At 37.9% G+C, this 23,838-nt stretch overlaps 2 protein-coding genes across 3 annotated transcripts; one reads left to right on the forward strand and one right to left on the reverse strand.

The window, feature by feature from the left end:
* Window positions 1–160: 160 nt before the first annotated feature.
* LOC131701956 (putative palmitoyltransferase ZDHHC13) lies at window positions 161–11,462 on the reverse strand. Its single transcript, XM_059003039.1, has 17 exons — window positions 10,678–11,462; window positions 9,849–10,036; window positions 9,561–9,683; window positions 9,160–9,237; window positions 8,527–8,671; window positions 8,279–8,343; window positions 7,479–7,641; window positions 7,055–7,180; window positions 6,182–6,315; window positions 5,237–5,339; window positions 3,649–3,771; window positions 3,270–3,332; window positions 2,987–3,080; window positions 2,628–2,711; window positions 1,944–2,101; window positions 1,369–1,466; window positions 161–1,118 (listed from the first exon to the last, which is right to left on the reverse strand). Exons 1-17 carry the CDS (start codon window positions 10,699–10,701, stop codon window positions 974–976), a joined length of 1,914 nt encoding a protein of 637 aa, XP_058859022.1. The 5' UTR covers window positions 10,702–11,462; the 3' UTR covers window positions 161–973.
* A 1,022-nt stretch (window positions 11,463–12,484) lies between these two features.
* LOC131701957 (L-lactate dehydrogenase A chain-like) lies at window positions 12,485–17,666 on the forward strand. Of its 2 annotated transcripts, XM_059003041.1 has the most exons (9): window positions 12,485–12,665; window positions 12,964–13,005; window positions 13,429–13,584; window positions 14,098–14,212; window positions 15,411–15,584; window positions 16,090–16,263; window positions 16,553–16,670; window positions 16,924–17,047; window positions 17,497–17,666. In XM_059003041.1, exons 3-9 carry the CDS (start codon window positions 13,456–13,458, stop codon window positions 17,659–17,661), a joined length of 999 nt encoding a protein of 332 aa, XP_058859024.1. In that variant the 5' UTR covers window positions 12,485–12,665; window positions 12,964–13,005; window positions 13,429–13,455; the 3' UTR covers window positions 17,662–17,666. The 2 variants fall into 2 exon arrangements, with proteins under 2 accessions (XP_058859024.1, XP_058859023.1); XM_059003040.1 differs by lacking the exon at window positions 12,964–13,005 and having other exon boundaries at window positions 12,486–12,665.
* The last annotated feature ends 6,172 nt before the right edge of the window (window positions 17,667–23,838 follow it).

Here is a 23,838-nt window from a genome sequence, read left to right on the forward strand (position 1 = left end):
TCCCAGGGTGTCAGCTTCAACAACATTACTGGGGTGGTTCCAGACCCTCACAATTCTCTGTGTAAAAAGTGCCTCCTATTTTCTGTTCTGAATGCCCCTTTATCTAATCTCCATTTGTGACCCCTTTCTAAGGTCCAAATACACAGAAAACACAATGCAGAACATGGAACCATTAGAAGGTTTTAATGTCTTAATTTTTTCAAAAATTTAGTAAAATATAAAATGTACAGAAAACAGTTCACATTGAACAGGCAAAATATTTAACGTCAAAAGTTATCCAAACAGATTCTAACAGCACAAACCATAGGCATATCTATATTGCAAAGAATATTGTACAGACTGCACTATACGCCTCAATAAAGGTAAGGTAAAAGTACTGGGACACAGGGGGTTCCAAACCAATGATGACTTGTGTATGTTTTATAAAATCTTGTTTTTATTGCAATCTGTTTTTTTATTTTTATTGTGCCCAATTATTTCTCCCCAATTTAGAAAGTCCAATAATTGTTTCCCTTCACTGGGCTCCTGCTAGCAGGGTTCACTGTAGCGCAATAAGGAGAAGCAGCCTGCCGGTTTTGCCTCCATTAACCACGGGAGTGCCAGTTCCAATGCGATGTCCCCTTCAAAATCCCCAGTGAAGACCGGCAACTCCACACAGCCAGGACGCGAACCTGCGCTGTATGACTCGCCCTGTACACCGTGCGGCTGTGCTTTTACCAGGTGAGCTATTGCAGACTTCTTTAACCTTAGACATTAGTGATCAAGAGCATGTTCAATCTTATTTTCACTAATCATACAAAAGCAGGAAACATATTCAGGGAATCATTCTCGTTAGTCTTAAATCATCGCAAGAGAACATATAACAACTGACAACATAAAAAAAAAATATATATATATATATATATATATGCAATGCAATTTTGATAGCTGTAATGTCTAGAATTTACAATCATTTACCAAACCAATAAACCTTTTACACTGCCTGCAAGTCACCAGGCACTGACTGTTGCGAGTGAACAGATACACTGTACTGCTGAGTCCAATCGACGATGTTTGGTTTAAACAGGCCAAAGCACCTCAACTGGAAGAAATTCACAATGTTCTTGAAACAACCCAAACTAATAAAACAAAAAGAAAAGAAACAAAATATTATTTAAAAACAGCACATAATAATAACAGCAATAATAAGAATTTAAAAATTATTACATTGTAAACTTCCCATTAAGTCCACAAACACACAGTATATTAACAGCTCTATAGTATTATTAGTGAAAGGAGACAGTATACTTGTGCTGTATAAAATAACACATTACTGCAGTTTTCGTTAATATATAAGTTTGTTAAGAATCAGTAAAGGCAAAGACTTACTTGTATGGGTTTTGCCTTATTGAAATTGCATGCCTGGACCTTTTTAAACGCTTCAAAAGATTTAATCTTTCAGTTACAGTCAAACCCAAGAAAGCAATCTGCAGATAAAATGATACACATGGTTTTACATTTCATTTAATCAGACTATTATTTTCATAAACTCCTTATCCAAGATGAATCCAGCATTGTTATATTTTAATAGAGAAGACCCTGGCTCACAACCTTACACTTAATTAGATGCAAAACATCCTTTGTCTCGAGATCCTACCACACAGCACGCTTACCTAAAGACTGCTTTATGACTTAAATAAAGGGTTCAACATTTTACTTTAATGAATGAATTTTCAAACATGCGTACTTCATAGATCCACCTTATATATACTCCTTTACCAATTACTTTTAAACATTTAAAATTGACCAATTTATAAAACCTATACATTTTTTGTACCGTACTATCTTAAAAAAAGAAATAATGTAGCATAAATACAATACAACAAAAATAAATATAATTGAGTTCAATAAAAAGCTATACAACAATACACAATAGTGTTTTTTTTTTTTTTGTGAGCACTCACGTGATACAGCTGTGTCAATAGCAGGAGAGAAGACCATGAGGTATGGATGAAAACTACAACGAATACAAGCATCACCCAGGGAGAACAGCAAACGATCTGAGACACAAATCCCCACACGCCATCCTCCTGATAGTTAGTAGGGCAGTGAGATGACCAATCTGTAAAACAAGTATTACAGTAGTTTGCCCCTGGGCACATTTGTCAGGTGATAAGAGAACATGCCTTTATATCTGGGGACAAGAGCTTTTGCATGTTTTGCAAACTCATTACAGTAGCTCATTTCGAGACCATAAAAGGGAATTGGATAAGGACTGCAGGCCGTGGAAAATGGGAGCCAACATACAGCTATTAAAAAGCATTTGGTCCGGTTTCTCATTTAGTTTGTCCATATTTTGTTCTATATATACACTTACAAACTGGTACACCAGTGTATCTAGACATTCCTAAGCTTTTCTGCAGCGTATTAAGAAACCTGTAAGAACCACCCTGGCAGAAGTTTTGGGAATATAACCAAATACATAGCCCTACAAAAGCTATCAGTTTGCATGTATTTTCTGTCACCGATAACCTGGTTGTAGAATCGCACACACAGGTCCTGTCACTGTTGGCTGTTAATCCGTTTACTAGATGAATGGGACACCTTTATATTTTATAGAAGCTCTCCCCATAAAATGAAATACTTACACGCAATGGTCCCATAGAACATCCACCCTCCAACAAGCGAGAGGAAAAACACAAATCCGAAAAAATAGCGATGATTTCCAGCACCTGAACAAGAACATTAAAACAGCATGTTACTTTTCTTTTTTTTTCTCAGCAGTCAGCAACACACCGAAGTGATTAGAAAACGTGTACATTTAGAGTGAAACTTATCATAAAACACACAGTCCTCCTGAAATGAGGCCAGTAACCCACTGCGCTAACCCCCCACTACATAATGATTTATCTTACATTTATTTTTTGCCCACATACTAATATAATATCTAGATTTTGTCTCCTTCATCCTTCACAAACTGACTAAAAATCGTGATCATCATAGTTACCTATACAGCCATTAATCCACAGAGAGTGATGGTCATGTCGTGCCACACAGCTGTCACATGCAAAACAATGCTTTGATCTCATAGGCTTGTGCACCTGGAAGTAAAAAAATATATTGATAGGATGGTATTTTTCTGCAACGGACATTTCAGAAAGCACAACCGAGTAGGTTTCTGTAAGTTTCAAAATATGGTTTTATACACGTGTGTTGTCAAATCGTTTTGTTTTTTTTGTAAAGGGTTGGACTGATAGTAATTATTATTATTTTTTTTTTACTTCACTTACAAGACATGAGCTGCAAAAGATACCCAGTTCTAGGCAGCCTGCCTCTGCAAGAGTGATAACGTTCTATAAAACAAAAAAAAGGAAAAAACAAGCAGTGGTTGATCAGAAGGTGTCACTGGCATATCTGTACAAAGCAGCTATTATTACAAAACATAAAATCAAGGACTATTTAAAAGGATCATCTCATTCTGGAATTCCCAGCAGCTTTAAGAAAAGTCTATTTGGTTGTATGTAAGGATCCTGTAAAATGAAACACACTTTAAAATGAACTAAATGCCAGTTTGCAAAGTTTAAAATGCTCGCATATAACCATGTAGGTTCCCAATATTACCGTTACTCTATGCAAACAGAAATTACTGTAGAAAACCCAATAATATACCTCTTTCTTATCTTCTTCTGTGGCTCGGATGTACCCAGGGTCTGTTCTCCAGCTTTTGTAATAGAAATACAGGAGTCCTGTAAGATTGACGGTAAAGGGGATCTGGAAAATTGGCTCAGACAGATGTGATCTCCATGTTAAGGAATTTACAGTGTGTTTGATTATCTTTAAAATACCGAACGTACAAGAGATACTACCTCAAAATACTATAGGGCAGAGCAATGGTTTGGATATTTAAAGCAGCTGACAGACTTCCACATGAGCCATATTCTGTAGTCTCAGAATATTACGGGTTTGTGTTTATGACTTAAACGGAAGGACTACAGAATATTAAAAAAAAAAACTTACCCAGAGCAGTCTTTCTACTCTATCACAGCTTCCTTTAAGATACTTTTAATTAATTAGAAAAGCAGCATTCTTACTTAAATTAGAACCGGAAATCTTAATATGAGACAGGTAAAATATTTTAATTTTAATGTTATTTATAGTGAGTCAACTATCTACAATATAGTCAGCTACGAGACATCGACACATATAGTATATATTACAGTACACATAAGCTAACGGGACATGCCAATTATACATATTAATATACAACCTCATCCGGTAAAACAGCTTTTACAAGTAATCCTACTAAGTAATGTCTTGTAAAACAGTTTGCTTTCTGGAACATACTATATTCTTGGTTTGATGACTATATAACTGCCAGCGTTCAAAAATGAAGTGTCACATCAATAGAACTCCCATGCTGCTAACATTTCCATTATCTGTAATTCCCCAAAGCCAAGCTATCTTTAATTATTATTCACTGTGAAAGTTAATTAAAAAGCAAGTTTCTGTAGCCCGTTTTAATATGAAAGAGTATCAGACCAGATAACATAAAATAAACATCATGAGCAGTGCTGAAGTGGCCTGACTTGTTTAAAAAACAAAATGATGTCAAGAGGGGATAAATATTATCAAATAAAAACCCTGTTCCATGACTTTGAGAGGCCAGCACTGAATATGAAGAATGTAAAGTCATTCTGTCTCAAAAAAACCCTTGTTACAATATTGCTGAAAACAACAAGCTGAAAATATGAATTTAAATTATAATAATTTCTTAACCATTTAGGATTTTGTTAATTATGATCAAGTCAATATAATTATGATCAACTTTATATTACAAAGGCGAAAATAATTTCAAACAAAATCATTTTAATAAAAGGAATCAGTATGGGTGGGGAAAAAAAAATATTTATTTTACTTATATGCCCAAGGCAAGTCTTTGATGGTTTCAGTTCAATCCACAATGGGATTTCAGTTGCTATGGGGATTTCAATGAAACTGACATTTCAAGTACTTTCCATTTATATCTGAAAGAAATATGGATGTCTTTAAAAAAACACACTCAAAAGCACTGTAACGCATGTTAAACGTGTAGGCTATATGTTCCATGATACTATTTGATTTACTGGACCAACATAATGTTGGCATGTTCTTTAAAGTTTAATAAAACACATTCCTGACAACAAATCATTTCAGTGTTAGATCTGCCGCTGTTAAGATCACTAAATTTACTGATGCTTTTCAAACACAGTAAAAGGATATCTTGCAGGAACAAAACGAACCAAGTCACAAACATCCAGAACAGCGAGGCCAGAAGAAGAGCTGCAGGCAAGAAGGACTGGACCTGAGATCCCATGAAGCGCCTGTGAACAGACACCAGGTACTGTATTCACTGCTTATTACACACGCCATCAAACACCTGCTGTAGCAATGCCATGCAGATCAAGACATGCCATGGTGACACTTACATTATTCCCATACCTAATGCATGCCACTGACGGGATAAGAATGTAGGTTACTTTTCAGCAGTTTTACACTCTCCTCACACACATTTAAATCATCTTTTACCCTGTTCTTATTGTATTTACTCACAATATATAAAGAAAACCTTCACAGCTTCGTCTATGAAAACATTCACTAGCTGGTTTCAGTACGAGAATTCAGTTATACACTGCCCCCTTGTGGTCACTTTCTTTAATGTTTACCAACTGAATGAGAAAGTTGACTAGGAAACAAAGGGAGTGACCCTTTTTGATTTTTGCTGGTAATCACTTTGCTTTATTGTTCACTACACAAACGTGATATTAGATCTCAGGCAGGGCAGAATCTATTTAAATTTACTAGTCATACATGCTTTAAATGTAGGTTACTATGCAAGTACACCTGCTGAACTGAAAAGCCAATTCACAATTAATCAAAATAAAGTACAATCAATCTTGTATTAATGACAAACTGAAAAAGAAGATTAGACAGTATTTTACATTCAATCTGTTTTCAGGCTGAAATCAAAAATTGAAAAATGCCCTCATCAGTGAACTACTGAAAATTGTAAATGAAAATTACAACTGTTTTGCTGAAAACCCACATTTGGCTGGAAGGCAAACTTCTCTCACAACCTTTTGCATTATTCACATAAGCATGGCATGTACTGTATGAATACACAAATACAAGCAGATGCTAGCCCAAACAACAACCCTTTACTAACCTTGTAACAAGATGGATTACCGCATACATACAGGCAAAGAGAGTTCCTTTAAGTAACCAAGATTCTGAATTCATGTCAGCTATGAATCCTATTCCCCACAGCACACAAATGCAAAACAGCAAGACCAAATGGAACTGCAGGTTATAAAACAAATTAAAAAACAGACAGAAGTGAATGATCCTTAATTATAAACAACCGTATTTTATCTGGTTTTCATGCCTTCCTTAATCTCCAACAGTGGTTTAACAAAGCAGAAAAAAGGCAATGGGAAAGATAACTCCACTCAAAGTATGACTATTAACGCTATTAAGTGCAAGGCTGACTCATTATTGACGAATGTAGAAGAATCGGAATGATCCAAAGAAAGTCCAGGCAACTTTATCCTTTACCAGCCCAACAGCCATCTGTGATTAACACCTTTGTGAAATAATAATGAAAGGAAGGCTCTTTATGAATGGGAACTGGCTAATGCTCAGTGACAGAATAGCATGCAGGGAACACCATATCTAGGTCACACCAATTTATATTAAGAACATCAAAGCTATTTAAAAATACTAAATTATTTAACAGGTTGATAGGACTGCTGGTTGTTGAACCCAATAAAATAAAAAAAAACAAATCCTGCAGCAAAAACAGAAAGGTGTTAGATTTCAGTTGACTTTATGACCGAGCATTTATGCTGTAATATACACTGAAAAATAGTACATACATTATAAAGTATATATATATTTTTTTCTGTTAGGATAACAAACCAAAACAGTAACTGCTCGAAAAGACTATTAGTCCTGATTTGTTGTATGCATTTGTCAAACACTGCAAGTGCCTGTATTGCTTATGTTTAGTCTCATTTGTACTCCTCAATGATGAACCTACCTTGTATCTTTGCAATCTCCTGAAAAACATCATGTTGGCGTTGCTTCTCTCATGTTTCACTTGTGTTAGCATGTGAATCAGTGCAGGGTTCCTAACCTGATGAGCAAGATCAAGAGGAGTCTCTCCCTAAATTTAAAATGGTTCACATTATTCCAGGGTCACATACCAAATACCACATAACTGAGTAATGCTCCCACGTTAAAACTCATGAACACCGACCTCTTTCCACTGTATTATTATTAAAAAAACACAATGCAAATGAACACACAGCTGTTTACGATTGAATCTTAATTACCCATCATTGCAAAAAGGTGAAATTGTTTTAACATTCAGTCACATTGAGGGCATGAAACATGTGTCTAAAGCAATGCTGATTCTCCCTGTATGATTACATGAGTATGACTGTGAGCAAATCACGCCTCACCTTTGCATTCTGGGCATCCACATCAGCTCCTGCTTCCAATAGAAAATGAGCTGCATTGCCATTGCCTGACATCACTGCCCAGTGCAGAGGGGTGTTTTTGTGTACCTTGTCCACGGCACTGACCGAAGCATTAAACTTAAGGAGAAAGTGAGCAGGCTCAGGTCTACAAATATTGGGGGGGGGGGGGAAACAAGAACAGTATAGATGAAGGCAGAGCCAATGCTGAAAGTTGATAATGCACAGGGCTTCTCAAGAAACAGAAACTAAAAGGCACACCGTGGTAAAATAACACATCCTTGCGAGCAAAAATCTTAATGTGATTACGATCATCACTAAAGGCAAGGTCAATTTGATTTATTAATCAAAAAAGGTACTGTTGTTTTTAGATTTGCAGGTTTTAATTTGTAAATTAAGACAATTGTACTCTGATACACTTGGTTCCTGATCACAGTGTTGACTAGACTGACATAACTTCACCCTGTGGACAGTGCCTCTAATAAAAAACACATTAATTCAATGCTTCAGTCTTGGTTGAATTGCTCAGGCTAGATAGATCCCTCATATCTGAATGGTCTTTCCTAATGTGACCTTAATGTCAGAGCAGAAGACAAATATGCACCAAGGTGTTCAAGGTGTGCATGCCGCAATGAATCTTACCAAGCACATTAAAAAATAAGAAGATTTGCTCTTAATGTAGAATATGTAATTATGTTTTATCACATACCGTACTGGTTCCACAGAGAGATCGAACATCAACATACTATAAAACTACACTGAAATAAACAGAGATGAATAATTACCCAACGATTTTCTGAGCTGCTAACATCAAAGGTGTCTGTCCATTTATATCTGGCATATCTACATCCTGCAGACATATAAAATGCAACCATTTATACACAATAAGACATAAGATTATTTACATATGGAAATCTGGATTGTAATATTTATTAAATTAATTACAAAAAACAAATAAACAAACAAAAAAACCTTTACTGATATTTTTACTCAACAATAATTCAGCAATAAACTCTTCATAACAAATTCCTACCTGCCCTTTTGCAAGAAGATAAGCTATAATGGGCATGTGCTGGAACAGGACTGCCAGGTGAATACTGCTAAACCCTTCTCCATCTACCAGTGCAAGGTCTGCTCTGTATTTCAACAGCACGACCACTGTGGATAAATGACCCTGCCTAAAGAAAAAACATGCATTAAAACCAAAGAGCAAAACAGTACCAGGAATGGATCTGATTCGCTGGACAGCTCATTGTTAATTGCTGATCGGACAGCTATCCTCACATGTCAATGTTTGCTAAAGATGTTGTGTGTTAACAATGCCCTATTTCATTGAAATGATTGGATCATTAAGTAGAAGGGGCCAGCACTACACCTGAATGTTACGGTTACGACAAGCGTCAGAAAAATGATTATTGCATAGCAGTTTGACCCATTCCAGGTTTTACTATGAGCTTCATTAGCCACACTGTATTGGTAACAAGCGTAGGTGTGTCTTTGTAAAATCAGAGTAAAACCAGGAATGGTTCAAACTGCTATGCAACATGAGTCTTGTTTCCATCCCTGAGGTAGTTTAACAACCTAAAAGCAGACAGAACCAATGGCAATGAGAACCTGAGCAATCCAAAGCAACCCCAAAGGGATGCACAAAAGGAATAATATTTACCTTACAGCCCAGTGAAGAGGAGTTGAATTTAAATCTCCACCCAGCTGGTCTATTATTGCACCTTTGGAAATGTAATACCTGCACAGCAACATGTGTAAGATTAACACAAACGACAAATATATATTGTTTATTTACATTTAACATAACAGATGATTTACCAATGAAAAAAAAAAGTACATAACCAATGTCTTTAAGAAATATCCCAGCACTGTCAAATACCTCATATACTTCTTGATAAATACTTGTTAGATGCAAAGAACAAATGCAATGTTTTAATTCAGATGTATCTGTTTGAAGAACACAGTATTTCCTCCTGCTTTTACTGTACTGCTAGTTAGTGTGGTTAAAGAAAAGCACTTGCTTGGTAAAAAGGCAATGCAACCATGACTTAAAACGCTTACTTGACCAGGTCCACTCTGTTGTTGATAGCTGCCCAGTGAAGGAGAGAAACATTTTCTTTGTCTGGATGTCGGACATCATAACCAGCTTCCACAAGCTCCTTACACCTTTCCAGGGCCCCATACCTTAAAAAAAAACAAAAAAAACAACACTGCTGTCCACACTACAATCCCACTCAACTGTGTTCTATCAATAAAAGCAAACAGTCTTGGGGTTTTTGTGCAACATTCTGATATCGACACCAAAGACATATTAATCTCACACTAACAACAGAAACAAAAAGAACTTACTGTGTAGCTTTTATAATGTCCCAGTTGCTTTGGTCATCTATGAACGAAAGGCTTTTGGGTTGTTGTGTGGGGTCATTTGTAAGTTGATCCATTTGTCCAGGATGTCCAAGGAATCCCTGTCTAAGCCCATGTCCATTCCCGTGCCTGTCTCCGTGCCCATGTCCGTGCCCATGTCCATGATGGCAGCACTATTTCAAGTAAATAACTATTAGTACAGTAATTACACAGCCAGGGGTGTAAATATAACAGCTGAGCTATCAGAATCATGATATTGTAAATCACCAGGCACTACACACATAGCAGATAACATGGATATTATTACATATATACCTGTATTTTGAATATGTGTGGGGAGGGGAGGGGGAAACATCTTAAGCGAATCGTTGGTTTATAGAATCGATATTTTATTGCAATGAAAAACAGCATCCTTTTGAAGTTCTTCCTATTCAAATCCTACCTCTTATTGAATCAACCTTCATGTGAAATGAAGGAATACATTCAAATGTTTTAACAGTGCCCATTATCCTGTGCTGCATTCTCCTAATAAAATACACCCATATGTTTAAGCCTTTTGGTTAACTGTCAAAATAGGAACTGGTAGCGTATTATACAGGCTAAATCGTTGGACTAGCGGCCAATCGATGAAAATTAAAAGAAAGAAAAACTCGGGCAAATGTGTGTGTGTTTTTCAGTATTGGATTACACTAAATTGTACAAAAAAGCTGCAACACACCCACCCAGCACACCGCTTGGTAGCGATGACAAACAAAATATGAGTTCATAAATATGCCTACAATTTGTATGCATTAAACATTTACCGGTAACTTACTTGTTTGTCTTCTTTCCACTGCATGTTCCCGATGTGTGCCTGGCTCAGTTAAGCAGCGAAAACTGAAACACTTTCTTTTTTTTTTTACTTTAGTTTTTTTGCTCGCTCAAAAGCTTGACTTCCTGGATACTGCGCGCCGTGCCCTAATTCGTCATCCGCATTGCTTAAGCCCCGCCCATTAAGTTATTGTATTTTTTAGGCTCCGAAAATACATGTACTACTGGGACGCGCATGTCCAAGAAGCACTAGCAGAAATGCATTAGGTAGCAAAACAAACTAAACAGACATTCGTCCTGCTGCAATGGTCATTGATTTGAACTGAAATAGTCTCGTTATATTAGTAGCCATGACAATTGTGGTTGTGGATCCTAGACCCCTGACTTGTCTTTATTGTTTTGTGGATTACATTTAAAAATAAAGTTTCTGAACAACTGCACAACCCGATGATTCATCAAATAAAATAACAAATTATATATTTTTTTTAAAAAATCGTACTGCGAGTTTGATCACAACATCGTGCCAATTTAATAATAGCACAGTCCATTATTAGATTGGACGCCAAACAATTGAAATCATGATATCTTCGAGACCACATCTACTACCACTGCTTCAACCCAATCCGCCATTTATTTGGATTCATTTTTAAAAAAATGCAAAAATCACCTCGGCTGCTTTATATTTAAGTTTCAATAATTGTAGGTATTTTTGAACTCAGAGCACTGGTTCCAACGTTCACGTGGTGTGGTTGAACTTTGACAGCATTAGGAGCAGGTTGAAGGTTATACAAATATAACGCAACTAACTGCACCCTCTTCCATTACCGCGACAGTGTTCATTTGGCACAGGTCCAACATGAAAACCTAACCAAGGGTTGATGCTGGCTGAACCCCGGCAGATAAGCAGTTTGATTATTTTCACAGATATACGCAAAAATGATGTTTAACAAACAATAACTGTTTTGCTTTGCGTGGTTGTTGTTGATAATATACCTGTCTAATACAACAAACATGTGTGTTAAAACATTTATTTAATATTGCATATCACGACTTTAGTGCTGGAATGAATTGTATTAACTTTTTTTTTCTCTTGTTTTGTTCACGAGGATATATTTCATCGATACCCTTGATTGCATCTCAACTCAAGCTTGCATTTTTGATAACTTCACTGTGATCATTCGTTTGCACAACAGGGAGCAGCTGAATGCATGCCTGCCACAGGACTCCCCTGGGTCCTATACACTGCCAAGTACAGACGGGCATTGCAGTAACCACCCACCTGCCATGAGTTTTGTAGACATTAAATTAATTTTAATTAATTTTGTAGACATTCAACTAGCTTGAAACCTAAGTTTGACCACGGTAGAATGTCAGCTCGACCTGATTACATATGATAAATATTTGCATACTATTTTCTTAATGGTGGAAAAATCTGATTAATTAAAAATGACGAAAAAGACCTAAAACAGCAGAACGTAACAGATTTGAATGGACACTGCCATGCTTTCTAAGCGGAAGTTGTTTAGGCATGTGCGAGCAGCGCAGTGCGCTGTGTTTTTATCCGCGTACCTGAAACTAACATCGGCATTTGTGCAAGTTCAGCTAGTCTGTATCCTGCCTGCGTAAATACACTGACAAATAGCACATTCAAACTTAATGATGAACTGGGTGAAAGCCAGAACGCTTTTATGCTCTCAAATGTGATCCTGTACCTTTAAACGTCCTATATGAAGCAACAAGTAAAACAGATCTTGCGCAATCTGCTTTTAGTTTAATGTGAGCTTTTGGGAGGGACTTTAGTCTGCAGCACAAAGTGTAATACATGCCTCTGGGGAGTTCACTGGTGCGCAGTTACCAGCTTTTGGGGCGTGGTGTAGTTGCGAATCATAAAACAAAATATGTTCCTTTAGGTTTTTTCATTGACAAGAAAACACCGAACCACTGCCTCTACTTTCTGTGTAGTCCGATCGGCGATCGCTGAAAAAGACACTTGTGAGTATATTTATTAAAAACGACAGCGTTAAATATACATTGTTTAAAATCTGTTAGACATTTTTGTAACTTATGGTAAGTGTATTCTGTATATGTTTTAGGAAATATAATTGCGTTTGTGGTATCCGTTATTAATTATTCGACGTTTTCTGCCGTTGCATTTCCGTCTGCTAAGAAATAAATAATAATAATAATAATAATGATAATGATGATGATGATGATGTTGCTTTAAGGGCGAAAGTGTTGGCAGACATTTACCTGATAAAATGTCTACCGCTATCTCTCATTACCTTTGCAGCCGAATCAAATTGACTAGGTGGCATCCTGGCCTGGAATTGAGGTGAATAAATCAGGCACCACATAAATATGAATGCGTCAATACAATAAGGATTTGGGTGTTGGTGTCAGACCCTTAATTTGCTAATAAAATAGACTGATTTGAGGTTGCCCATTTTGTATCCTGTTTATCTTTCTCTCTCTCTCTCTCTCTCTCTCTCTCTCTCTCTCTCTCTCTCTCTCTCTCTCTCTATATATATATATATATATATATATATATATATATATATATATATATATATATATAGAATCTCCGTATATTCCAAATTAAAGGGAAGTACACAACCAAATGAAATCCAGCAAAGAAAATGGAGCCAGTGCTAATAAGAGAAAGAGAAAATAGATTTTAGAATATTGCTCAACACCTGTAAAACTCAACGTGGTGAATTTACAATTTTATTTATTTATTTATTTATGTTTGTTTTAGATTTTCAGGCAAAATATTTGCAACATCATGGCAACTGTAAAGGACAAACTGATCCAGGAAGTTAATCCTGGAGCGCCTACGGTGGCCAGGTCAAAGGTCACTATTGTAGGTGTGGGACAGGTGGGGATGGCCTGTGCGATCAGCATACTTCAGGCAGTAAGTTTGTAAAATAATCAAACTTGTGTTCTATAATCGTGCTAGGACCATCAAGCATCTTGAACATAAAGTGGCTATGTTGACCCGGGTAATGGAGTGTATGTTACACATCATTATTTGCCATTTTTATAGGTAATTTAGAGAATATCTTTGTTAAAGCTATAATTGTGTTTGAGTACATAGCCCTATTGTGCTTGGTTTATTGACTTGGATATAAGCCTGGGATATATATGTATACTGTGTGTGTGTATATGTACATACCAATATTCATGACAAATGAATAACCAGTATCTATTATAGCAGCAACACATTTTGAGATCGTTTCTTCATATTTTGTCCAATAGCTGTATTGTGGCTTCCAACTGCGTTTCAGAATTGATAAATGCATTGCTGCTGAGTACAAGCCCTTTAACTACAACATTTCAAACGTGATGGAATGATCTGTCTCGTGAATGGGAAAAGCTCAGTAAAACAAGCCGTCCAAAACTCTCTCTGTTCATCTTTATTTTGTAGAATATAGCTGATGATGTTACTTTGATTGATGTGATGGAAGACAAACTGAAGGGTGAAGTTATGGATTTGCAACATGGCAGCCTCTTTCTTAAGACTACTATCACAGCTGCTAAAGGTACGTTAGGGAAGAAAAAACATGTTTCAACTAGCAAGTAGTCCACACACTGACATTGATATGATATAAATATAGATAAAAAAAAAAAAAGCACGTTTCCTAGAAACTTGCCTTGCAAAACACTCAAAGGAAACCAAGCCTAGTGTTAAATCGGGTGGTGTTTGCCAGGAAGCTGAGTCAGTGATTCACCATACCTCAACTGTCTTGTGACACGTACACAACCTCTTATACTGCATTTATTATTATTATTTGTTTATTTAGCAGACGCCTTTATCCAAGGCGACTTACAGAGACTAGGGTGTGTGAACTATGCATCAGCTGCAGAGTCACTTACAACTACGTCTCACCCGAAAGACGGAGCACAAGGAGGTGAAGTGACTTGCTCAGGGTCACACAATGAGTCAGTGGCTGAGGTGGGATTTGAACCGGGGACCTCCTGGTTACAAGCCCTTTTCTTTAACCACTGGGCATGTGAATATTCCAGGTTTTTTACCCAAACACCTCTTCCATTTACAAACAAGCATTCAAGTGTTTTTGCATATATGAACTTTATGACCAAAATATGTATCAATTGGTGGAAGCAGAGTATAATGCTATTTGAATTATAGTAGTATCTAATTTGTGTTGGGAGAACAAATGGTTTTAAGTTCTCCCTGTTGTAGCACACACCTGTGTGCAGTATAAAGCACACCATAGTGTCCCATAGTACTTCACCTGCAAGTGGCATCTGTCTAGTGTAAAGGAAAATCAAATCTATGGCGTGATGCCTTGGTGGTAAAGGCTTTCCTACGCACACCATCCCCCTGGTGCAGACAAGGTCAATTACAGCAAGTGCAGAGTGCAAGGAAGATGAAAAGCGTGGAGTGGATAAAACATTTCTTAAGTGAACTTGATCACCCTAAAGCACAACAGCACGTGTTGTAATGTGCTATACTGAAAGGGTTTTATTATGAAACCTGCTTTTCACGTGAAAGCGTGCTTGAAAGTATGAGTAACAGGCAATATATTTTAAAGTCCCTTGGGTTGTCTTGTTTTGTGTGTGCTTTTTTTTTTCTTTTAGATTTTTGTATTTGCAGTTGTTGTGTGTTTTGTTGGAGAATACATTTTTCCAGGCCTAAAACTTTTACTTTACTGAGCTGATGAGACTCGAAGGTGTTAAGGTTGATTCTTTTAAAGGTCCGTGTTTTGTATTTTGCAGACTATTCAGATACAGCAAATTCCAAGTTGTGCATCATCACGGCTGGCGTTCGTCAAAAGGAAGGGGAGAGTCGCCTGAACCTGGTGCAGAGGAATGTTGAAGTGTTTAAGCACATCATCCCTAACCTGGCCAAGTACAGCCCAGATGCCATCCTCCTTGTTGTTTCCAATCCAGGTAAGTGACGATAACACACGGCCATTTAAGTGAGGTGAGGATGATCATTTTGTAAAGCTTAGCCATTTAAACAAATTACTTAAATGTTAAATGGGGAGAATTTAATTCACATTGGAAATCATTTTCATTAAAGGGTCTCTTCACTGTCTTTTGAACGGAGGAGATCCTCTGGGTATTTCATGTAAAGCAAATTGTTTAACTGTGGTGTTGTCTATTGGAGTAATTATAAATATAACTGCATCTTTTTTATCGCCCTACGATCTATGTATTGTATGAATCAGAAATTGTGATCAAGTAGCCCAGTAAACAATATAAAATAACTTGCTATTTTGATAAATATGCATGAGCACTAATGACTAAAGAGGTGTCTGCTTTCCAGATATAAAATTCTTTGGTTTAGGTTAGACTTCCTGTTTGTTTAATTTTATTGCTAAACGAATGAGGTACGGTAGGTGAAAACTGGGCTTCTCTTGAAAGTCTGTTGCCTTTCCTGTTGCTGCTGTAGTGGATATCCTGACCTACGTGGCTTGGAAGCTGAGTGGATTCCCCAGCCACCGCGTCCTGGGTAGCGGCACCAATCTGGACTCTGCCAGGTTCCGCTTCCTGATTGGGGAGAAACTGAAGATCAACTCCACCAGCGTCCATGGCTACATCATCGGGGAACATGGGGACTCGAGTGGTACGCGTGGTGTAGACGCAGTTTTCTTTTCTTTTGGTTGGTTCAGTGTCGCCAAAAGATTGTTTGATTAGCCTCGCCTGCTGTTGTGATAATTTTGAGCACACTGTAGACGTGTATCCAGGTTGTTTTTTCTTTTTTTCACAGCTCTGTGTGTGTGCATACAGCTTTCACTTTGTTTGACATGTGTATAAACACAAGTTAAATACAGGAGAATAATCAATCTTCTGTTATGTTTAGTCTTGGTGAGGTGTGAAAGGAACTCCGATTTTCAACTCTGTTTTGTCAATAGTCCCTGTCTGGAGTGGAACCAATGTGGCTGGAGTCAGTCTCCAGTCTCTGAACCCTAACCTGGATACAGGGAAGGACCCTGAAGAATGGAAAAACATTCACAAGCAAGTCGTGGAAAGGTATGGAGCTGCAAATAAAACTTTTTGGCCTGAGAATTACCAGATCATTACTGACCAAAACCAGTCTGCAGTCTTTGGTAATTGCTTCAGTTATGTGTTCATGCTTATTGCATGTTTCTGCTACACAGATCACTTTGCATGTCTAGAAGAGGTAGCTGCGATGTCTAATTAGGGTCTCTAGGGTGAATATAATATCCCCATACTGGGGTATTGGCTTGAATTGATAAATTCTTGTGTTTTCTGTCCTTCACAGTGCTTATGAAGTGATCAAGTTGAAGGGATACACCTCTTGGGCCATTGGGCTGAGTGTGTCTAGTCTTGCCCAGTCAATCTTGAAGAACCTCCGGATTGTCCACCCAGTATCCTACCTCATCAAGGTAGGGGAGTCCTCCACACAATTCAATATTTCTGCAATGGCAAGCGGGCTTGAACGCCAGTGTTTTAATCTTGTTGTGTTGCTGCTTACTGAAATATAAAGACTCGACTAGTTCATATTTTATGATTTTTAAATGTTAGTCCAAAACGAGGGAGTATTATGCCTCCCAGACACCCCTGCACACACATTTTTATAATGTTGCCCACCATAGGTGGTGCCTAGTTAGGTTGTTTAGGTGACTCATTTCAACCCAGTTCTGACAGTTAACTCTTTTAAGGTGCAAGGGACATGTGTCCCACAAATAATGCACCAAACCGGGCTTATAATGTACTGACAGGTTGGATCTGGTCATCCAAATTGTCCTCTTCCTCGTGATACTGGAGTTGCTCTAAAATGTATTAAATTTCTCCGTTCCTTGTGTACGCTATTTATTTATTTATTTTTTTAAAGGGCATGCATGGAATTAAAGAAGACGTTTTCTTGAGTCTGCCCTGTGTGCTGGGTTCGTCTGGGGTCTGTGGTGTCTTGAAACAGCCACTGAAAGAAAGTGAGACCACCCGCCTGAAGAAAAGCAGCGAAACCCTCTGGGCTGTCCAGAAAGAGCTCAAATTGTGAACGAACCGTGCAAAAGAAAGCTTGCTGCATAGTTTAGTGTTCGAGGCCGTGCTAAGTAAGGGCTTGTAAGCACAGCTCTAATTCTGTGCTTGTTAGATGCTGAAATGTTGTAAAGCGATACTAAAACATAACTAGGTGATCCAAGGATGCTACTGCTAAGTCTCAATATTTAAACTCTCAAGGCCAGTGCATAGAGGATCCTTTCTTTACAGATGTAAAGGTGCTTTACTATACAACTACAGGATCCTTTTAGCTACAGATGTAAAGGTGTTTCACTATAGCCTGTTAAACCTGAGACTTGTGCAGCTTGCTGTTCTCTGTTCACTGCTTGATTGCCACTGTGGATTATTGTGAATGTGCTTGAGCTTTAACTGTGTGGTTAAATGAATGACTGCAGAAAAGCTGTTTGGCAAACAAACGAAATCTTTTGAAAACAAATATTAAATGCTATTCAACAGTAATATGCTTGTACTGTGCCTTTTGTCTCATTTTACATGTGGTATTTCATGATGTGTGGCTTTTAGGGATAGAATCTTTACCTGTAGTAGTTCTACCAGGTACAACATGAACCAGTTTCTGCAGATTTACCAGCAGATGGCAGCATTCTTGTATGTCAAATGTCCTTCTGTGTCCAGCAGGTGGCAGTGTTGACAGAACATCCCTTTTTTTATTGTATCTAATTTTGCATGTGTTACTTGGGCATTACCCCCTGCATTAAAATCGCTTGAATAAATCTTGATAATCCACCTGGAATATGCACAGAGTGAAGTGTGCCCAGTGGGCATCATTAATTGCCAGCCTTGGTCTCCTCTCTTCCAGCGGTGGATCACCAAGGTGACAGCGGCCCTGGTGTACAGCGTCTTCTGCTTTGGGGGATTTTAATATATAATAAACCGTCAAGCTGATGTACTGCATGCAAGACCAATTCATTTAACTGTGCTTTACTGTACAATTACAGTACTACATTATATTGAGTTGCTTAAGACTAACAAAGCTGGGACTAAACATTGGGGCTGCACCTGGCGATCTACCTTTCCATGACACTAATATAACAGAAGCAGTGTGGATTCAGGAGCAGTCCCAATTCAGTTTCGCTAAAGAAACTTGGGTTGGGTCAAACACATAGCGTGTAATACCCAACATCTCCCTTTATAATAAACTACTTACAGGGGGAGGGCTTCACAAAGTAAGGCATGCAAACAGCCTTGCCTAACCTTGCAGGTGGTGAGAACTGTGGACATGTTGAGTTTGCTGTTCTCCTGTTTAAGATTGAAATTCTGCTACTGGCCACCAGGTGGTGCAGTTGTATTTGTTTTCGTGAACTGGGTGTGGATATATTTTATATATTTTTATTTTTTACTGTTCAAAAATAATGAAGAATGAACAGGACAATTCGATTTTGTATTCCCAGTAAATGTCTATCGGTTTGAATGAATAACCAGGCAAAACCATCTCAAGTGACGATTTGATTTCTAATACAGGTTCTGAATGCAGATCCTGAAACGTAACGAGCCAAGGAGGTCTCCGTTGTATTTGATTGTAGGATTGCATTGTGTTCCACAGCATGGCTATTGTTAGCTCAGCTTCCTGCTTTGCAGTAGGTGGCAATATTTGTGTTTAATTTGGCAAGAGCGAGAAGAATGGGTTTGTTTGTGAGGTGATGTACAGAAGAGCATACTAAGCATTACTAAAACAAGGTGTGTGTTTTACATTGTTTAGCCTGACATCCAACACTTCTCTCTGCTACACACCTCTGACCAATTGACAGTCTCATTCCACAGGGAAAACTTTATCTCATCTGTATTTGCACATAATAACATAAATGCAAAGAACTCTGTGCTGTGCCTGCACAGGACTATTCAAAGCAGAACCAATTCTATATACTGTATTTAACGAGAACCCTGACCCCATAGGGTGTGTGTGTGTGGTATACTGACCTGAAACAGACGGCTGTTAATGGAGGTCCTAACTGCTGTGGAGATGGGACAGGCTTGTAGTTCTCAGAAGAGCTTCACTGCTGTCTCCAGGGAGGAAACATGTAGTACCATCCTCTCCATGTTTCAGGTGAAAGCCAGCATTTGGTTATGTTTCTATGGGCTCACAGTGGGTAACAGCCTCTTCCAGGCCCTGGCTCTGTAGGCACTCAGAGCTACACTAGCCTCAGCTGCTCCTTGCCTGGATTTCTGCAGGTACAGGTTAAAGAAATGTCTCCCAATGAGAATGAAAGGAAAAAAGACACCATTGTAAACATGGAGGTCCATTTCTTGACAATGACATTAACTGGCAAATGACCTACTGTAGCACTGTGTGTTCTTCACTGCATTGCTTTTAGCTGTGTTTCTGAATTATAATACATTGGATCAGGCAATGGGTTATTTTAAATTGAAGCCAAATATCTTTTAGGATTTTTTTTTAATGTATGGCTGCTTTCATATGCAAGAAAGTATTCAGCTTACATACCGTATGTTACACTAGAACAATTCAACCACTTATGCTAACAGCAATTACAATTCTTATTTCCTGAGGCAGGTATAAAGATGAATTTACAAGGCTGATTTGTAAGAGGGACCAACCAGGTTCAGTTTCCATGTGCTGGAAATATAAACACTGTAGTGTTACAATATTCTAGAACATTTCAAACCAGTGTTAACAATTACACATTGGATGGTAGTAATGAAGCCAGTCTAATTAATCAGCTGTAACTGTAATCTTTTACTTTTGTAGGTAAAAATAACTTTTTTATATATAAGCAAATGTAGTTAAAAGCATTTTACGCAGGACAATAAACTTCTACAATAAAATCAAAGCCTAAAATCCTAGTAACACATAATCAGCTAGTTTCACAGTCCCCGGTTAGTACTAATGTCGGACTGAGTACCTAATGTTACATTAGAGAGTCTGAGATAAGTGCTAATTGAGGGTCTGTGAAACCAGCTGTATATGACTTTACAAATTCAAAAGAACAGTAGGACAGAACACTGGATGCCAAGATGGAACCTGTTTTATTATTTTATTTATATAACTTCACAGGTTCAGTTTCATTCTTTACAGTGAAACCTTAAATGTCATGTTCCTATCTTGCAGTTGATTAGTAGATGCAGTTGATATCCACAGAGGATCTAGGAAAACCTAGAAGCAATGATGTATCTAGGCATCAGATTGCTGAAAAAATATTTTGGAAAAAATGAAAAGAACTATGTCAATAATGACAAAAAACAAGTACTAGAAAGAAATCTAGAAAGATAGGATGACACAGAAAATCGATAGGGGGCACTCCAGGAATGGAAATGAGACTTCCATTGCATAACAGTATGATCCATTCCTGGTTTTACTATCAGTTTAAAAAGACACACATAAGCTTGTTACCTATACACTGTGGCTAATCAGGCTGGTAGTAAAACCAGGGATGGGTGAAATTGCCATGCAATAAGTCTTATTTCCATCCCTGCACTCTATCTTAATAATGCACTCTAAAACTGAGTTTTTCTTGCATGTGAAAAAAAAAACATTCTATAAATCACCAGCTGGATAAAATACATGTCAAGAGTATTTAGATCTCTTATTGTTTAGATCATTAAAGAATGTCAATTATCTAGCTGGTTTTGTACATTAAGCCGTTTTTAAATGTATTATATTGGGAGAGGTGGTTGATACTGGACCACATTAGGAACTGACTTGCCCACTAAGCTAACATGGTTTTAGGGTTATCAATTGGTGGGATAATGACCGCTCTAACAGGAAGCTGATTGGCTGGGATGATCCATAATGTTTATAACGAGTAAAACTCGTTTGTCTGGGATCCCTTCCAAAAATGTTATAACATCAGGACACACTGCGCCTGCCTGATTGGACTGGGTGACTGGAAAAGGGATTCCTCTTTCCATAGCCTACAGTCTCCTATACTGCAAAGTGGCTGAACACCTTATTAGATCTTGTTCCACTTTATAAGATTTTGCTGTGTGCAGCCCCCTTCTAATATGTTCACAGGCAGACGAGATTAAGAGGGCTGCTCTGGCAAATTTTCCTAACTGTCTTCAGCTGCGTGTGCTATTTCCGTTTTTTTAAAACGTGATGCTGTTGTGTATTTTGCATACCCTTTGCATAATTAGATCATTCCACAAAGCTCAAACACTGAACCTCTGTCCTGCCATGAAGGACTGCACCTGCTATTCGGTCTGCCCACTCATTTGTTTCCCTTATGACCTGAGCCAAGTTTGAACCCAGCTCTTAACCCACCTTGCCAAATCGTTTGTGGTTTTCAATGAAAATAACGTTTGTATTTGGTTCATGCAACACAACTGGCAAAAACTGCACTGCAATGAGCATTGTCAGTCTCAAGTTTTATCCACCAATCTGTTCCCGAATGCGCACTGAAAACCTAATTCATCAAACAATTACAGCTTGTGGCTCCTCTGATATTTCAACACTACAATCACAAGACGGACACACATCCCTGAGGAACTCGCCTCACTGTCTTTTGCCACCTCTTTCTCCAGCTATGCTAATTCTGCAGTTTGATTTTTCTCCGAAGTGAAAGCCTTGTCTGCCAGACGCTAGCCACTTTCCAAAGCTGCCTGCATGCCAGAAATTGCTATTGACATTTCAATTTTGCTTGATTTTATTTTCCTCCTTTGATGGCATAATAGGGGAGAGTTACATTTGAATAAAAATAAAAAAAAAAACAGTACATGCCTGGGAGAGGAATGTACATTTTTTCGTTTTCAATTACAATTCTATTTCAGAGGAGGTAATGCAATTAAAGGATAATTTGTAAAGTGCAGATGCGAGGATAGGATCAGAAACAGTTATCCTCTAGCTTCATCTTTTATATTTACGGTATGGGGCACCAATAGGTATTTCATTAGGGCTTGGAAAACAAATTTACAATGTGTGTTACATTAATGTCAAGAGACAAATTGTACGTTTATTTCTATTCATTTGACAGCTCCCAGGTCTTATATTTGATGGGTGTGCTCATTGTTGCAACATATGCAGCAAACGGTTTAGGTTTACATGCACGGTTAAACTAAGGTATTAGATAGAAAAAGAGGAAAATGTGACTATAGCTCGAGTCTAGGGTATAGTCTCACCGTTTACGATAGCAATTTACGTACATGGTGACAAATAGGACTGCTTAAGCAAATACTGGAGATGCTGAATTATTTCCCTTTAAATTGAAATGTTACCTCTGCAGTATAGAGCTTAATTATGTTCCTTCGGTGATTATGAAGAAAATAATGAAATATCTTCAAGAATTGCTGTTGTCCTACTCGGGCGATGATTGGCAAAGGAGAGGATGATGTACGTTGCTTTTGTTTTTATGTCTAAATGAGTAAAGATTTACAGCAGCTGGCATATTGTATCCCTCTAGTCAGCAAGCATTTTGGGTACACCAACGCTGTGTGTTATTGCGAATGTTCAGTTAAGGAGCAGCCATGGGGTGCCATCAGTAACATTTGCATTTTAAAGTAGATCGGTAAGGTGTTTGCATGCACTGCTTCCCACTGGCGCTGTGCTCCCATTGGCAAACATGTCTGTAAAGTATTATGCATCCCGTTGGAAAACTGTGCCATGTCAAGGGGATCTAGTCTACACATTGTGACCTTTCAGTTCTATATCGGTTCTTTCATGCTATCATTTTGTCAGCATTTAGGCATACTGTTGTTGAATTAGGTGTCTATCACGGTCTTTGTTTAAATTCTGGCAACACCATTGGCTTGTGTGGCATCTTTACTGACAGGTATACAGTGCTGTATAATATACAGCAACATTCAAATGAGACACGTATACTATGGCAAAATGATTAGACACCTTATTCGATCACATCTTCTAAAATATTCAGCATTCTAATGATAATTAAGACAGCGTTAAAAGTGTCTGAACCCATTTTGACATTAAGGGTTTTAGGTAGTTAAGTTTTTTTTTTTTTTGTCCACAAAGTAGATTATGTGTGTTGAACAAATGACCATTTGATCCACAGAATTGACCAGGGCTATGAATTCAGTTGACAGGGTGGGTTAAAGGCGGGCTGTCCATTGCGTAGCAGTATTTTTATAATCAATCGGGGCCCACTCCTGCCGTGTGTATGGATTACTGATGCGCTTGCCTTTAACAGGAGTCTGTTGCATTACTGGAGAGATCAGACAGTAAGATTAACTCGGAGGTGCAAGCAATCTG

Source organism: Acipenser ruthenus, chromosome 28 (assembly GCF_902713425.1).
Source record: "Acipenser ruthenus chromosome 28, fAciRut3.2 maternal haplotype, whole genome shotgun sequence".
Classification (NCBI taxonomy): domain Eukaryota; kingdom Metazoa; phylum Chordata; class Actinopteri; order Acipenseriformes; family Acipenseridae; genus Acipenser; species Acipenser ruthenus.